We start from the raw sequence: 18,172 nt of genomic DNA, 5'->3' as shown, positions 1-18,172 counted from the left end.
CTGTCGGTACTTATTTTCGTTCTTGCTTAAGGACACGACGCATGACCTAAACTAAGAATCGCATCCATGCCTTTATGATCGTGAGTTCAACAACCGAGTAATTCAACAATTACAAAAGAGATTCACGACAAGCGTAAAAGATTAAAAAAAAAAAAGGATGGACAGGAAATGACATCATATGGTTTTGTGATACGGACAAATTTTTTTTTCACTTTGCAAATAAATAAATATTTAAAAATAGAATACTTCTTTTTAAACAAGAATTATTAATCATTTATAGTTAAATTCATACCTCAAAAATTTTTTTTAATTGATTAGTTTTTTTTTTCTTTAAATATAAATCTCAACTTTTATTATCAGGTGTTTTTTCTCCATGGTCTGTTATTGTCAAGATGGCTAGCGTTGCACTTGACTGTTCACACTACAAGCGAGATTGTTCTTTAGTGGTAAGTTGTCAATTGAATAACACAAATAACTTTATTTTGTGGACACACAATCTTTATAATTACCATCACTTTACCCCGTCAACGTTTCTTTTTTCTTTCTTTCTTTCCTAGTTATGTAAATGATAGTAAAATAGGTTATGGAAACTATAAAGGTAAACACATTAAGAGATATGAATATATTTTAACGATATTTAGATTATGAAACATTATAAGGGTAAACACGTTAAAAGATATTTATGAGCACATTTCAATAATTATAATAATAACAATAACAATCGTTCATGGTTCGAACGTAAACGTTTAAATCGAAAAATATAATATCTCGATCCGAAATGATCGAAAAGGGAATATTTTATGATAGATATCATTATCCAAACTCCGTAGCTAAGTCAGACACTTTTATATGGAAACGTAGTTTAACAATTTGCTATTTGTTTTCAATGCTTATCGAAGTTGTTTTTATATCAAGTCAATCATTTTTCTAATTCGATCCCATATATGGTAATCAAATCTATTTCAAAATTGTGCGGAAATTACTTTTATTATTTTATTTATTTTTCACCGAAAAAACTATCTTGATTAATTGGAATATAACACTGATGTAAATGATACATAGAGAATGCAGGTTATGCATATATATACATACATATATACATACATACATACATATATATATATATATACATACAAAACCACATGAAAAATAACAAATCCAAAGCAGGGAGAAAAAATGGAAAAAGGGGAACAAAGAACAAGAAAGAAAAAAAATACATCAATTCATCACAAGTTCTTGAATTGGTCGCACACCACAACGTTCAACCTACTGAAGCAAGCCAACACGCTCGCGGCATTACCGCCGGCGATGGTGAGACTAAGGCGTCGAGACAGCCAAGCACCCTCACGAACGTCATCTGACACCTGGGTAAAGCGTGCCGCCAACGATGATAACTTCGCCGTTTGCAGCCCAGTCCCTCTAAACGTCTCAAGTGCCACAGCCCGGAAGAAATGGTTCACTGCCAGGTCCTGCTATTTAAGGATTTTGTTCTGTTCGGCTACGAAAGGAGCGAGCCTCCCATTTACCGCAGCATCTAGGATGTGGGAGGGAGCAAAAGAATCACAGACTGTGGTGTTCCAGATGAAGCATCTACCTCTTACCCAGGGATAAAGGGTAAGACCATCTGATCTCTTCCCATCACTTCTTGATAAACCCGTTGGATCCAGAACTGAGGAGATATTAACCTGAGCTAGGACCTGCTTCATGATTAAGTTTAGCTCTATGTGATGAACAAAATGACCAGCATCTAGGTGGAAAGACAAACTGTTAGGCCTATGGAGTTAAGGGGCCTACCACAGTGACATCTCAGTCCCCCACCAGACCTCAGCTCCCACTCTGAATGCAAAGGAGATGTGCAGTTCATTTAGGCTGAGTAGACTTCTAATGTTGGTCACAAGCAGGGCATCAATCCTAAGTACAGTTTGTCCCATACTCTGGTTCTGTCTATCCTCAGCTGTGTCAGGAACTGATTAACCCAGCTCTCTCCACTGTAACAGATCTTCATCCATCTCCCTGCTGGAACTAGAGCATGTTGAAAAGGAGAGGATTTTGTTAACCAAAGTGGAGCAAGTGTGGATGGAGGAAAGAAAACAGGGAAGAGATAGAGATGGGCACTTAAGCAAACCCAAGCCCCCAAACTGCTTGTGCGAAGCAGCCTGGTCACAGGACTCTAGAGAGAGGTTGACATTGACCAAGCATTCGAGGTTGTTGAAGCAATGGAGAGACTAGAAGAATCTATAAGAGGGACTAACTCTGAAAAAAAAAATACAATAACTTAGGAATTGACATGTAATTCTTAAGTATCAAAAGACCTTGGTGAGATTCAATTACCTCAAGGTTTTTAATAGTTGCTCAAGGTTAGCCATCTGAGATTGAAAAATGGACTGAAAAGCTCATTCAGTAACTGGAGCTCCATGAGAACACCATGCTGATGAGGGAGGAATTGTGATAGAAGGGGAAGGAATCTGTAACCAGGTTTACAGTCTGCTGATATGAAGCTGGATGATTGAGGGGCTAGAGCTTGTATTTGGAACTACTGATGCTAAGGCCCCTATGGCCAGGTTCTTCAGTCGTCATCCTTCCAGCTACAAGGACCTTATCAGGAGCCACCCCCCAAATAAGTATGGGGTGGAGGTCACTATTGGGCTTTGTGAGAGCAAATAGTTTAACCCCAAAGAACAGGACAAATGTAGAGGGGTTCGCCAAGAGCTCAAGACCAGCATTACTGGCTAACAAGGAGATACCATCTTTGAGATGCTGAGATCATAAGTGATCGATCCCAGCACCAGAACCCACAAGTAAGGATGCAGTTACCTTCTTGACATTGTCAGAGGTGGAAATAGGTTATAGAAAACGGTGGGTCAGGCCAGTATAGGTAATCATCCAAATTGATTAAGAGCATCTGTTGTGCATTGGGTGAGGGAGGACAGAGAGGATGCAAACATTCCTTTTAATGTTAAATTCATCAAATTTGGCATTAATAGCCTTCTTTAAGCTTGGTGATTGATCATTGTTTGGGGTTGTGCTGATCACTGACCTGACATGAACAGAAGTTGGCATGGAATTGAATGTCTCAAATTGCCATTTTAGGGAAGTTGTGATGGATCCAGTATTCACGTTTGTCACGTGGAGAGAGACCAAAGGAAGTAGGAATGGTTTCTGTCAATCTGAAGTGTTGGACAGGCAGATGTTCTTCAACAGCTTGAGGAAAGCACAGGCGAGACAAGTCTGAGCTCTCTTGGGGTTCTGGTTGATGAGCTTCAACTTGGACAAGCTCTGGGGAGTTGGTGGCAAAATCCTCAACAAGGATCTGGACATCAGAGCTGAAGTGGCATTGGTTGCATGTGCAGTTTGAAAAACTTTTGGTTTGAGTCTTAGCAATGCCAACACAGCTCCTGTGATAACTTAGATTACACATGTGGCAGTTGGTGGCCTTCAAATAGCAACTTCTACAGGTGCAAAGAACACAACTTGGAGGTGAATTGGCAGCATCAGGATTAGAATTCAGATGGGGGAAGGGTGACGGTGGAGGTAGATTCGGGGAGCTGGCTGAACAGCATTAACTCTGGCAGAAGGACTCGGATGAGGTACAGGAGGTTGATTGAGGCAGACTGGCTGGCTGTTATGGGAGTGTTGGGGGTAAATAAGGGGAGATGGGGCAGCTTAGGTTGAATGGGGAGCTGGATGAAGAGCATTAACACTGGCGATGGGGGTGGAGAACAGGAGGCGATGGCAGCAGGCTAGATGTTACAGGAGTGAATAAAGGGATGAGCAGGACTAATCCCAACCGAATATGACTGTAGAAGGGGTGGGGAAAAGATAGGGGATACATGTTAACCCCACTAGAATGTGACGGAAGTGGAGAGCAGGAAGACGAATGCTGGTAGGATGTAACAAAATCGTTTAGTCATGCGGGTGTGTTGGTCACTCGCCGCATGACCCTAAAACGGCGGAACTCTGCTTTACGCACAGCATATAGCCCTTCATATACTCTTTTACTTGTTTCAGTCATTTGACTGCGGCCATGCTGGAGCACCGCCTTTAGTCGAGCAAATCGACCCCAGGACTTATTCATTGTAAGCATAGTACTTATTCTATCGGGCTCCTTTTATCGAACCGCTAAGTTACGGGAACGTAAACACATCAGCATCGGTTGTCAAGCGATGTTGGGGGAACAAACACAGACTCACAAACATATACACACACATACATATATACGACGGGCTTCTTTCAGTTTCCGTCTACCAAATCTCCTCACAAGGCTTTGGTCGGCCCGAGGCTATAGTAGAAGGCTCTTGCCCAAGGTGTCACGCAGTGGGACTGAACTCGGAACCATGTGGCTCGTAAGCAAGCAACTTACCACATAGCCACCTTTTATTTTTTTTAACTTTTCAGAAACTTTTTTGTGAATTTGTGTTCAACACACGAGAATTCATACGACTATGCAGGGGGGAAAAAAACTTGTGATTTAAGGGGGTATTTAGCTGTTATTTTTAGCACAACTTACGACTACCCTATATCGTCCTCGTTTGTTTGTCTGACAATTGAGACAATTGATGCTTTTCAATATGTTTCTCCCCATTAATACATCTAATGGTATATTGCTGAGATTTAAGCAAAAAGTCCGGACTGTCCGTATTTTAAACCGCGTTAAAAAAAAAAAATTCCAAAGATTAAAAAAAAAATTCCGAAAACTTAAAATTTTTTTTTCTCTCTCGTAGTCGTGTGAATTTTCCATGTGTAGAACACAAATTCTCAAAAATTTTCTGAAAATTCCAAAAAATAAAGAAGTTACGAGGGACTATATTCCGTGCGTACAGTACAATTCCGCCAAGTTTGCATTGAAAACTTGGGCGTTGTTTTGACATAGGATGGTCGTAAGACTATTTATTGCCCAATCGTTTCAGCTAAAATTTTGAATGTTTTTCCTTTGACCCATTAATTAATTATTTTTTGCTTTTTGCTCATCGAAATGGAGTCATCTCCCTTCACAACCTATTGCTTTTGGTTAGTTTTCTGTTATAATTTCATTTGTTTTTAAAAGAAAATTGTAATCGATGTATAAACAAATGTGTACAAACCATTTTATACAAAAAGAAAAAAAAAAAAAAATTCGGATAATCAAGAAGGATCACTAATCAGTTATAGGTGCAGGCGTGGCTGTGTGGTAAGAAGCTTGCTTCCCAACAACGTGGCTCTGGATTCAGCCCCACTTTGGGCAAGTATCTTCTACTATAGCCACGGGCCGACCAAAGCCTTGAGTGGATTTGGTAGATGGAAACTGAAAGAAGCCCGTCGTATATATATATATATATAGGCGCAGGAGTGGCTGTGTGGTAAGTAGCTTGCTAACCAACCACACGGTTGCGGGTTCAGTCCCACTGCGTGGCATCTTGGGCAAGTGTCTTCTGCTATAGCCCCGGGCCGACCAATGCCTTGTGAGTGGATTTGGTAGACGGAAACTGAAAGAAGCCTGTCGTATATATGTATATATATATGTATGCGTGTGTTTGTGTGTCTGTGTTTGTCCCCCTAGCATTGCTTGACAACCGATGCTGGTATGTTTAGGTCCCCGTCACTTAGCGGTTCGGCAAAAAGAGACCGATAGAATAAGTACTAAAAGGTGGTGCTCCAGCATGGCCGCAGTCAAATGACTGAAACAAGTAAAAAGAGTAAAAAAAAAAAGAGTATATATATATGTGTGTGTGTGTGTGTGTGTGTTTGACCCCTATTGCTTGATAACTGATGTTGGTGTGTTTGCATCCCCATAACTTAGTGGTTCGGCAAAAGAGACCAATAGAATAAGTATTAGGCTTACAAAGAGTAAGTCCTGGGGTCGATTTGTTTGACCAAAGCCGGTGCTCCAGCATGGCCACTGTCAAATTATTGAAACGAATAAAAGAATAAAAGAAGCAATTATTTTTCATAATACTCACACCAAAGAAAAACTAGTATTTGCTGAAAAGAAATTTTTGAGGTACCCCAAAACGATTGGAGTATTTTTCTAAACCACAGAAAAACTATCATTATTGATTAATTGGAATATAACAAGCATGTAAATAGTACGTGTGTAATACAAAACCACATTAAAACTGGCCCATGAGCCTTGCTAGGCTTGAAAAGGGCGCATAAATAAAAAAAAAATAGTTAAGGGATATAAGTTTTAAATAACTTTTGAATTTAGCCACCCAAAACTAAAAGACTGAACTAATTATAGCAGAATGGAAACAGATTGAGTTACTTGGGTAAGTTTTAGAGTAAGCTTCTTTAACTCTTTCATGACCATGTTTCTTTTGAAATACACTATCTGTGTGTTTTAATTAATTTTGAAGAGAATGAATTTGGAATGATTTAGTAAAATGCATTACTGTTTAAAACAAAGACAAAAAATGCAAGGGGCTGGTATAAAATTATTATTGACAGAGTTATTAGTTGTGGAATAGAATGCTATTTGTGTGTTCAAATTCCACCAATACCAACTTTACCTTTCATACTTTTAGGGTCGATAAAAGCAAAAAAAAAAAAAAGTACTAGTCTCAGGCGGTGGAGTGATAGAACTAGAATATTGGACTAGATGCCTTGCAGTACTAGTTCTAGTTCTTTGTGCTCTGAGCTCAAATCATGCCTTGGACAATTTAATCTGTGGCCCATTTTAACATCACCACCTGGCACCTCACGTGCCTTTAGGGGAGCCTACTTTGTTGGGAGCCTTTAGGCCAGGTTTCCTTCTTCTGTCCAGCCAATCTCAGAGACTCTGCAAAGGGTCATGATTGCTCTCTTCTCTCTGCCTAAAAGACAAAAAAAAAACAACCTAAAATTAGTACAAAAGTAGTTAACCTTTCAGCATTTAAACTGGCCATATCCAGCCAAAATATTCTACTTGTTTCAGGTTCAAACTGGCCAGATGTGACCTCTCGTACCAACCCTACAATATCATTCTAAAAATTAACTGTTACTTCATCAAAATCTCAAAACTATAAAACACTGTGAATAGGTAGATAAGCATTACTTTTGATAGAACAATGTGAATGCTAAAGGGTTAATGTAAAGAATTTCTTGATTACAACATTGTTTGTAAAGATGTTTGATTCCCGTGTTTTTTCTCTTTTTTTCTTGACCTCTGTAAATCTTCAATCTGTAATTTCAAGTTAGCCTTGTTGGTCCTTGTTCTACTCTGAGCTAGATACAGTCGGCCATGTCTGAACACAGGTTGCAGCAGGAACAATCCTACTTTACTAAAAGTTTGGCCTTGCGATTCGTTTGTCATCATTGCAAGTGGCAGAATAACTGGAAATTATCTGTTTTCCAGTCAGAATGGTAAGATTGTATCACTTGGAGTCAATTCATATCTATCTTGCCTACTGTTTCACTCCCCACCTCACTTATTCAATCTCCTTTAAAAAGCATCCTATTAGATTCATTGCTTCTTCATCATATTATTTCACACACTGTCTATTCTCTCTCTGTCTCTCTCTCTCTCTCTCTTAAAAATGGTAAGGTTTACTGCCATCTTCTTTTAAGTAATTCTTAGTCTTACTGCTTGAAGCCTTGCTCTGTTCTTTTGTGTTTCTGCTGTTTGAAGTCAAGCAGTTTCTCTGATTGAGAACTTGGTCTGTTTAACTTACCATTTACATATTTGAACTGGAGGCTAGACATACTCTTTTACTCTATTATTTGTTTCAGTCATTTGATTGCGGCCATGCTGGAGCACCGCCTTTAGTCGAGGAAATCAACCCTTATTCTTTGTAAGCCTAGTACTTATTCTATCGGTCTCTTTTGCCAAACCGCTAAGTTACGGGGATGTAAACACACCGCCATCGGTTGTCAAGCAATGTTGGTGGGGACAAACACAGACACACAAACAAACACACATATATATACATATATACGACGGGCTTCCTTCAGTTTCCATCTACCAAATCCACTCACAAGGCTTTGGTCAGCCCGAGGCTATAGTAGAAGACACTTGCCCAAGATGCCACGCAGTAGGACTGAACCTGGAACCATGTGGTTGGTAAGCAAGCTACTTAACACACAGCCACTCCTGCGCTGTTATGTTAAGAAGTTTGCTTCACCATCATATAATTCCGGGTTCAGTCACACTGCATGCATACTTTGTGCAAGTCTATCTCCTACTGTAAACTCATGTTGACCAGTTGTTTGTGAATGAAATTTGAAAGACAGAAACAGTTGTTGTGTGTGTGTGTGTGTGTGTGTGCATTTACACTGTTTAAAACCAGCTTTGTTATGCCCTCTAATTTAGGGGTTTGATGAATACAGATCAATAAAATAAGTACCAGATTGAAATACTAGGATCAATATGATTAACTAAACCCTTGAAGTTGTGCCTCAGTCTGTTTGTAGTCTGTTGACTGAATCTAGTAGAAGGAAATTCACTTCTTATTTCCTTGCTTTCCTTTATTATTCTCATGCTTTGTTATTTCTTCTCTTCTTTCTCATTTTCCCATGCCATCATGAGTTACACAAATATATTGTTGCAGCCCTATTTTATAACTGGATGCTCTTGTTGTTGCTAACCCTTTCCTGTGTAATGTGCACATATATATCATCATCATCATCATCATCATCATTTAGCATCTGCTTTCCATGCTAGCATGGGTTGGACGGTTCAACTGGGGTCTGCGAAGCCAGAAGGCTGCACCAGGCCCAGTCAGATCTGGCAATGTTTCTACGGCTGGATTCCCTTCCTAACGCCAACCACTCCATGAGTGTAGTGGGTGCTTTTTACATGCCACCGGCACTGGTATCACAGCTATATATATATATATATGCAAACACATGTACGCTTGCATATTTCACAAGTGTTTGAAGGCCCAAATCTTGCAAATTATTAGCTAACAACCTCAGCACTGCTGGTAGCTCAGTGGCAGTAGAAGCACAAGTAAACACACATATACACATGCACACACACACACACACACACATCACCATCACCATAATAATAATAATAATAATAATAATTTAACATCCACTTTTCCAAGCACAGAATTTGTTGAAGCAGATTTTCTGTGGCAGAATGCCCTTCCTGCTCTTGATCCTCACTTTTTTGAAGCAAGGTGATATTTTCCCATCACTGGACAAGCTTTTCTAGGAAGACTGGAAGTGAACAACATTACTTGTATGATGATGACACACACAAAATATATTATTCCTCCTTTCCTGTTTGCTTCTTAGTCAAAATCTGCTTCCGTCTCTCTTCATTTTCAAACATTTCTGCCAGAGACAACATCTATGAAAGCTGTAGTCCTTGTTATATGCTTGTCATCTCTGCTTTGAGAGTTATTGTCTATTATTTTTCACTTGACACCAAGAAGTAAACAGTCTTAACTATGGAATAAAATTGCAGACATAATCTATCCATAATATTATTTTGCTATTGTATGACTGTCATGGTAATGCTCTGATAATTTTTAATACACTGTATTATATTCTTTTTATATCAGAGAAAAGATCATATTGTTAGTTTTGAACGGATAGTCCTAGTTTCCAGTGAATGAAATATAGTAGCTGTACCACTGAGCTGTGGATTCTAAAAAAAGAAAGAACATATAAATAAATAGGTACAGGTGTAACTGTATGGTTTGCTTTGTACGTAGTTTGTAGTTCAGTCTCATTGTGTAACACCTTAGCCAAATACCTTCTGTTATAGTGTAAAGTTGATTAATGTATTGAGTGTAATTTGGTACACAGAAACAGTTTGAAAGCCCATTGTTTGTATTTATTTGTTTATGTGTGTGTATATAATAATAATAAAGGGCAAAATTAATTAATAATTAATAATTTTACCAAGTAGTTTGGTATGTTAAAAGAACCATAATCGGTAAACTTAAACAAAAATTTTATAATTATGAGTATAATTATAATTAGGGTTCAGCAAAAATTTGCTTCATCACATACCGAAATTTAGAAATAGCAGTTAAAACTAACTATTTCACTACCATAAGAAAATCTCTCAGACAGTAATACTCAATAACTCACGCAGGTAAAGAGAAAAAAAAATAACGAATCCACCCAGCTTTGATTAACTGTATACGCGTTTCAGAGTTAGACAGATGTGAAAAATGTAAAATCATATTTCCACTCTATCATTCTCCTCTTCAGTACAGTAATTCAAGATTTTAAATTTGAGAGCACTGCAAAAATTAACATACTTATCTGACCAGGCGACATCAGACAACGTATATCCAATGACCAGTACTTCCGAATTCAAACAGACAAATGAGATCTCCTATTCCTCCTCACTCACCCAGAAAAAAAAACTGTAGTTTACTTTCACTTCCATCTAAATCCAAAATGCGTATTCAGTTAATCAAAGCCTGGTGGATTTGTTATTTTTTTTTTCTCTTTACCTGCGTAGGTTGTTGAGTATTGCTGTCTGAGAGATTTTCTTATGGTAGTGAAATAGTTAGTTTTAATTGCTATTTCTAAATTTCGGTATGTTGCGAAGTAAATTTTTGCTGAACCCCAATTATAATTATACTCATAATTATAAGAATTTTTGTTTATATAAATAAATAAATGGAGTTTAACGCGGGTATAAATCAAATACTTTTACTTCCGACACATGTTTCAAAGATTTCACTGATATTATTTATCTATATATTATACTTAAAATTCCACGTAAACCCGAAGTTTCTACCTTTAAAAACAAGGAGTTACAACCTCTTTACTTGTGTGATTTTTTGCTACCCTGGTAACTATTTATCTATTTTTTCCGTGTTTATTGTTAACAAGGGAAAAATACACTCATCTATATATATTCAAATTTGTAGCACCAGTTTTCTGTAGCTACTGTAATTGTTGAGTATATAAACAGATTGGCTGCTTGTTTCTCTGGGATTAGTCAAATTGATGTAGACACTTCTGATGAAAATTGATTAAGGTTGATCATCATTTTTTTTTCAATCTATGGAGAATTAGCTAACTTAACCCTACTTATATATCTACTATATAGGTTACATAGACACAGACATCATCACCACCACCATCATCATCATCATTTAATGTGCGTTGTCCATGCTGGCATGGGTTGGATAGTTTGATTGGGCTGGCACACTAGAAGGCTGCACCAGACTCCAGTCTGATTTGGCATGGTTTTCTATCGCTGGATGCCCTTCCCAATGCCAAACACTCCAAAAGTGTAATAGGTGTTTTTATGTGGCACCGACACAGGTGCCATTTGCACAATACTGGTATCTACCATGACTGCAATTTTGCTTGGTTTGATGGGTCATATATATACGTATATATATATATAATGCTAGAACTGTCTGACTGGCCCTTGTGGCGGTGGCACATAGAAAGCACTCACTACACTCTCGGAGTGGTTGGCATTAGGAAGGGCATCCAGCTGTAGAAACTTTGCCAGACCAGATCGAGTCTGGTGCAGCCTCTGGCTCACTAGACCTCAGTCAAACCGTCTAACCCATGCCAGCATGGAAAGCGGACATTAAATGATGACACTGATGATGAATGTGTGTGTGTTTGTATGTATATATATATATATATATATATATATATATATATATATATATATATATATATATACATATATATACACACGATGGGCTTCTTTCAGTTTCCGTCTACCAAATCCACTCACAAGGCTTTGGTCGGGTGCCATGCAGTGCAACTGAAACCGGAACCATGTGGTTCGTAAGCAAGCTACTTACCACACAGCCACTCCTATGCCTATGATTATATACATACATATATACACACACACACACACACACACACACACACACACAGACACACACACACACACACACACACACACACACACACACACACACACACACTCTCTCTCTCTCTCTCTCTGGAGCTGGCAAGCAGAGCATTGTGCTGAGCTCTACTGTTTGAACTGTCAGGTGTTGTCTACAACAGATGAGGTTTCTGCAATTCTTCGCTGAACAACCTGCACAAATGATTTGTCTATAGTGGTCAGCTGTGTGTGTTGTGCATTAGCTCACACTCCCTCCATCAAATTGACATTGCCTGTACAGGTGCACAGTGTGTGACATGTCCGATGTTGAAATGATTGCAGAGCAATGTAAAATGTTTTGCTCAAGAATACAATGCACCACCCTGTCCAGGAATTGAAACAACAATCTTATGATTGTGGGTGCAACACCCTAACTACTAGGTCACATTTCTTCACTAATTTGGGACATATTTTATCAATCTGATTAATAAACTATGTCCCAAACTTAAACATAATTACTGGTGTGAATATTCTTGATTAAACCCTTGAAGATTATACTCTAGTATGGCCACATCTGTGGAGGCGCATGGCTTAGTGGTCAGGATGTCAGCATCATGATTGTAAGATTATGGTTTTGATTCCTGGACCGGGCAATATGTTGTGTTCTTGAGCAAAACACTTCATTTTGCATTGCTCCAGTACACTCAGCTGGCAAAAATGAATAAAGCTGCGATGGACTGGCATCCTGTCCAGCTGGGGAACACATACGCCATTGAAACCGGGAAACCGGGCCCATGAGCCTGGCTAGGCTTTAAAAGGGTGCATTTATTTATTATTTTATTATGGCCACATCTAATAACTGGTAAAGGACTAAATGAATAAAATCTACATATATTTATATATACCATACTTGGTTTAAAAATATTTATTTATCAATCAGTCTTACAAATGAAATAGCTGTCAAAATGTCTTTGATTTTATTCCATAGTTTGAAGCTTGACACCAAAGATAGGTAGATATTGTTTTATTAACCCTTTAGCATTTAAGCTAGCCATATTCAGCCCAGATATTCCACCTGTTCAAACAAGCCAGATTTGGCATCTTACACCTACCCTGTAGTGTCATCCTAAGAATAAACAATCCCTTCATTGAAATCTTGAAGCTACAAGATAATGCATGATTAATTCAAGACAATGTGAATAAATTAGTGTTAGAGTTGACAGAGTAATTTGTATGCTAAAGGGTTAATGTACAGGTAGTAAGCTATCAAATTCATTTTGTTTTATGTATGTTTTCACTGACTTTATATTGATGCTAAAAACCTTTTAGAAAGCTGAGCTGCTTGTTATTAACTTGATTCATTATCAGCAGCATTTAATGTCCATCTTCTATGCTGGCACGGGTTTGACAGGAGCTGGCCAAGTAGAAGTCTATATCAGGTTGTTGTGTCTGTTTTTGCATGGTTTTTACAGCCGGATGCCCTTCCTAACACCAACAACCCTGCAGAGTGCACTGAGTGGTTTTTACATTGCACCAGCTTGGGTGAGGTTAGTTTTGGCATGGTTTTTACAGCTGGATGCCCTTCCAAATGCCAACCATGTAACAGTGCACTGGATGCTTTTTATGTGGCACCATCACCAGCAGGGTCACAAAGTAACTTGCAAGCAAGGAATTTTCAGAGAAGTTGATCTTGTGTCAGATGATGAAATTAATATATATTTCAATTACTTTTCTCTCTCTCATTGTTTTTTTTCTTCCTTTTTTTAATGCAGGCACCTTGCTGCAACAAGGTATATGTATGCCGGGTATGCCATGATGATGTTGAAGATCACACTTTAGATCGGACTACAGTTGAGGAAATAGTGTGTAACAAATGCTCAACAAGACAGCCCGTAAGTTTAGTTGTTTTTAATTTTCTCATTTCTATGTCAGCTATTTGCTCAGTTACTTAGTATTACAACCTTTAAAATATTACAAGGTGTGTAGCTTGGCAATCGAGGTGTCTCCAGGTTGAGCCACTACTTCTCCACATTGAGATGTTACAGCTCCAGGACTTATGACTAGAATGTTGCAGGAAAAACTCAAGACAGATGCTTCTAGACAAGCAACCAGCAAGAGACCTAAGGGTAGATCAAGAATCCAGTATTATGACAAATGCCTCTGCTAGGACGTTACTTTAACCCTTTTGATACCAACCCACCTTAAGCCACCTCTGGCTCTATGGTACAAATGTCTTGTTTTCAAAAGTTCTGAATTAAAATCTTCCACCAAGCCTTAGACACAATTTATGTTCCTAACACTAGCTTAATGATAACTAAGTTATTTTACTAAATTCTTTGTTCTATTTAAAATTAATTGAAAGAAACACAGAGCATCTCAATGTAAATATGGTAATGAAAAGGTTAAAATAGGAATTCTGTAGCATAGAATCAGAGTCAATCTGAGGTAGGTTTTCTATGAGAAGAGTTAAATACACTTTGTTTTATTCAGGTAGAAAATGTAACTCTGGTACTTTTAAAATTAATTTGGGTTTTTACATTAACACATTTGTATAGCAAATCATTTCTTCTTGCATCAACTGACTTAACCATTTTAATAATTCTAGTTTCACTTTGGCTATATATAGCATATTTATTTGTTGATGCATATTTGTAATCAATTGTGTAACTAAAGTACCTATATCAGCTCATTTTGTCTACTTATATATATATATATATATATATGCCAGCATGGAAAGCGGACGTTAAACGATGATATATATATATAAACGTCAGCCTTTTCAAGCCTAGCCAGGCTCATGGGCTCGGTTTCCCGGTTTCTGTGGCGTATGTGTTCCCCAAGCTGGACGGGACGCCAGTCCATCACAGCGTTACTCAAGACACAGGAAGAGAGAGTGAGAGAAAGTTGTGGCGAAATAGTACAACAGGGTACTCCTTTGATTCCTATATTTTATGAATTGTAGAAGTATAACAAGTTTATTGCAGATAAATTTTATCAGCAAAATCTTCTATGGAACCCCATCAGGGCCATATGGACTCTGGTTGAGAACCATTGATCTGATAATAATAATAATAATAATAATGAAATTATTGTATACAGTGCTCAGGTGCACCACAACTTGTCAGAAAGTGCATATAAAGTACATGCAGTAATGTAGAAATGTCTGGAAAGTGAACAGTGTATGAGTCAGATACATGCTTGTGTGTGTATGGAGGGGAGAAAATCAAGTGTAGTGTTGGCGAATCTCAGGAAGCATGGAAGTTTTGAAGGAGTAATGATGGCTAATTCATAGCCTATGTTCAGTTTTAAAATGATTTGCACTACAGATACCACCTACTTTAACATCTGTATCTTATCATTTCTATCTGCATTCTATGTGTTCTTTAACCATTTAGCATTCAGATTACTCTGTCACATCTAATGCTTATTTATTCACATTGTTTTGAATTAATTATGGCTTATGTTGTAGCTTCAAGATTTCGATGAGGTGATTGTTTGTTTTTAGAATGACATAGTAGGGTACTTGCGAGAGGCCAAATCTGGCTGATTTAAACATGAAACAATTATATATATAGTGTGTGTGTGTATGTTATATATATATATGTGTGTGTGTATGTATGTATGTCATCATCATCATCAACATCATCGTTTAACATCCGCTTTCCATGTGGTTGGCATTAGGAAGGGCATCCAGCTGGGTTCGATGGTTTGACCAGGGTCTGGGAAGCCAGGATACTGCACAAGGCTCCAGTCTGATCTGGCAGTGTTTCTACAGCTGGATGCCCTTCCTAATGCCAACCACTTTGTGAGTGTAGTGGGTGCTTTTTATGTGCTACCGGCACAGTGGCCAGAGGAGGCTGGCAACGGCCACGATCGGTTGGTGCTTTTTACGTGCCACTGGCACGGGTATCACAACTACAATTTCCATTTGATTTTTATTTTGATGTTAATGTACTTGACTCAGTAGGTCTCCTCAAGTACAGCAGGTTGCCCTATGATCCAAGGTAAGCACAGCAGGCCATCCTGTAAGGCATGAACTCACTTCATTTGTTGGGTCTTCGTAGCCACAGCATATCTCTTGATGTCTTGGTCTTTTGTCATTGCCTCTGTGAGGCCCAACATTTGAAGGTCATGCTTGACCACCTCATTCCATGTCTTTCTGGGTCTACCTCTACCCCAGATTCCTTCAACTGTTTGGGAGTGGCACTTCTTCACACATCTCTCCTCATCCATCCGTAGTACATGACCATACCAATGCAAATGTCTCTCCTGCATGCCACATCTGATGCTTCTTATGTATATGTATTATTTAATACACACTAAAGGTGGTGAGTTGGAGAATTGTGAGCTCAGTGGTATTTCTTCTGGTTTTCTTTATGTTCTGAGTTCAAACTCTGCCGAGGTCGACTTTGCCTTTGATCCTTTCAAAAGTTGATTAATTAAGTACCAGTTGAACACTGGGGTCAGTGTAATTGACTAGCCCCACCATCCCCACAAAAATTTCAGGCTTTGCACTTATATTAGAAAGTATTACATTATACACACACATAAATACACATGTTACTTTGTTATTTTTAATTTTTTTTTCTTTTTGCATCATTTCTTTCAGGTTGGTGACCGTTGTTCAAAATGTGACATCAAGTTTGCACAGTACTTCTGCGGCAAGTGTCGACTTTATGATAGCAATGACCTAAAACAATTTCACTGTGATGGTTGCGGACTCTGTCGGTGAGAAGAAATGTTTTTTTAGAATGTCCTGAAATCATTATTTACATTTGACAGATATTTGTCCTCATCTTGTTTGTTGTTAACACGTTTCGGCTGATATACCCTCCAGCCTTCATCAGGTGTCTTGGAGGAAATTTCGAACCTGGGTTCTCATTCCTAAGGTATTTTTCGATGTTGTTGTTGCTATTGTTGTTGTTGTTCAGGTTACGGGCATATGGTGTAGTGGTTAAGAGTGCTGGCTACTAACCCCAAGATTCCAAGTTTGATTCCAGGCAGTGACCTGAATAATAATAACAATAACAACAACAACAAAAATACCTTAGGAATGAGAATCCAGGTTCGAAATTTCCCCAAGACATCTGATTTGTGTTAACAACAAATAAGATGAGGAAAAATATCCGTCAAATGTAAAAAATGTACATAATTCCTCATCTCTTAAATTTAGAACTGTGTCATAAAATCATTTCTCTTTGTCTTTCTTACCCAATTATCTAAGTTAGGTTAAATCATTTAGTTGAAATTGACTTTTGGTGGTCCTGTATATGAAACCTCATCGTTGAAATTTTCCTAGAATTGTTTTGTACAATTCTATATTGCTATGCCAATTAGTGTACAGTCTTCTATCTTTACTAAGTCTTTTCCACTACTTTGGAATGTATCTTTTATCTTTGACTTACTTCAGTCATTAGATTGTGGCCATTTTGAATCAACCCTAATTCTTCATTTTATTTGCTAACCCTGGTACTTATTCTATTGGTCCCTTATGCCGAATCACTAAGTTATGAGGACGTAAACACCAACACCGGCTGTCAATCAATGGTGGGGAACAGGCACAAAAACACACACACACACAGATATATGTATGACAAGCTTCCTCTAGTTTCCATCTACCAAATCCACTCACAAAGCTTTGGTTGGCCCAAGGCTATAATAGACATTTGCCCAAGGTACCACACAATGAGACTGAACCTGGAACCATGTGGTTATGAAGCAAGCATCTTACTACACAGCTGTGCATGCACCTATAGTGAATTGTTTGCTCTGCTGATGAGGTTATAATAATTATTTAACCAAAACATATTTGGAGTTGTCTCCTACACCTACTAAAAAACTGATAATAATATTAGCCATTGACATCAGGAAGGTGAAGATCTTTTTCATTCTTATAATCTACAATATACAATATGCAAAAGTAATATTCAATCTACCATTCACTTGAAAAGCAAATCACCATATAATCAATAGAAGTAATAGATTCTTGAACATTTGCTGCTTTCTTCTTACTCTGGCTGCTAAGTTTTCAACCTGTCTCATCAATTACTTTCATAAGTTGCTTCACAGTTTTTCGGTTTTCAGAAAATTTGTCTTGAAGTTAGCTACGACAATAGCAAAATTATTCTGGGGGATACATTCTACTCTCACATTATCGGAAAACTCTTTCAAGTTCACTGGATGGTTTGGTATATGATCTAACAGGAACAAATCTTTCTACAGCAGTGCAAATGAACAGTCTATAAACTAATTAAGGATGATGATACACAAGTGGGAGCATACACATACACACACTCTCTCTCTCTCTCTCTCGGTCACCTCACTAGTAATAGTGCCATGAAAAAAATCACCCAATACCTTCTTTAAAGTAATTGATGTTAGGAAAGGCATCCAGCTATAGAAACCATACCAAAGCAGATATTGGACCTCAGCACAGTCTTCTGGCTT

The 18,172-nt window shown here is 38.1% G+C and overlaps 1 protein-coding gene across 2 annotated transcripts in view; it reads left to right on the top strand.

Moving 5' to 3' along the window:
* Positions 1–360: 360 nt before the first annotated feature.
* The window catches only part of LOC115215191 (RING finger and CHY zinc finger domain-containing protein 1), a 32,852-nt gene continuing 15,040 nt past the window's right edge, over positions 361–18,172 (top strand). The window contains exons 1-3 of one of the 2 annotated variants that reach the window (XM_029784378.2): positions 361–446; positions 13,498–13,617; positions 16,335–16,453. In XM_029784378.2, the coding sequence (XP_029640238.1) occupies positions 393–446; positions 13,498–13,617; positions 16,335–16,453 (293 nt within the window). In that variant the 5' untranslated portion in view covers positions 361–392. Of the gene's footprint in view, positions 447–7,159; positions 7,318–13,497; positions 13,618–16,334; positions 16,454–18,172 lie in introns of those variants that run through there. The other variant, XM_029784379.2, reaches the window with a different exon arrangement.

The sequence above is a fragment of the Octopus sinensis genome, linkage group LG8 (assembly GCF_006345805.1).
Source record: "Octopus sinensis linkage group LG8, ASM634580v1, whole genome shotgun sequence".
Taxonomy (NCBI): domain Eukaryota; kingdom Metazoa; phylum Mollusca; class Cephalopoda; order Octopoda; family Octopodidae; genus Octopus; species Octopus sinensis.
The sequence above is the reverse complement of the archived record's forward strand: the minus strand, read 5'-3'. Positions and strand labels throughout refer to the sequence as shown.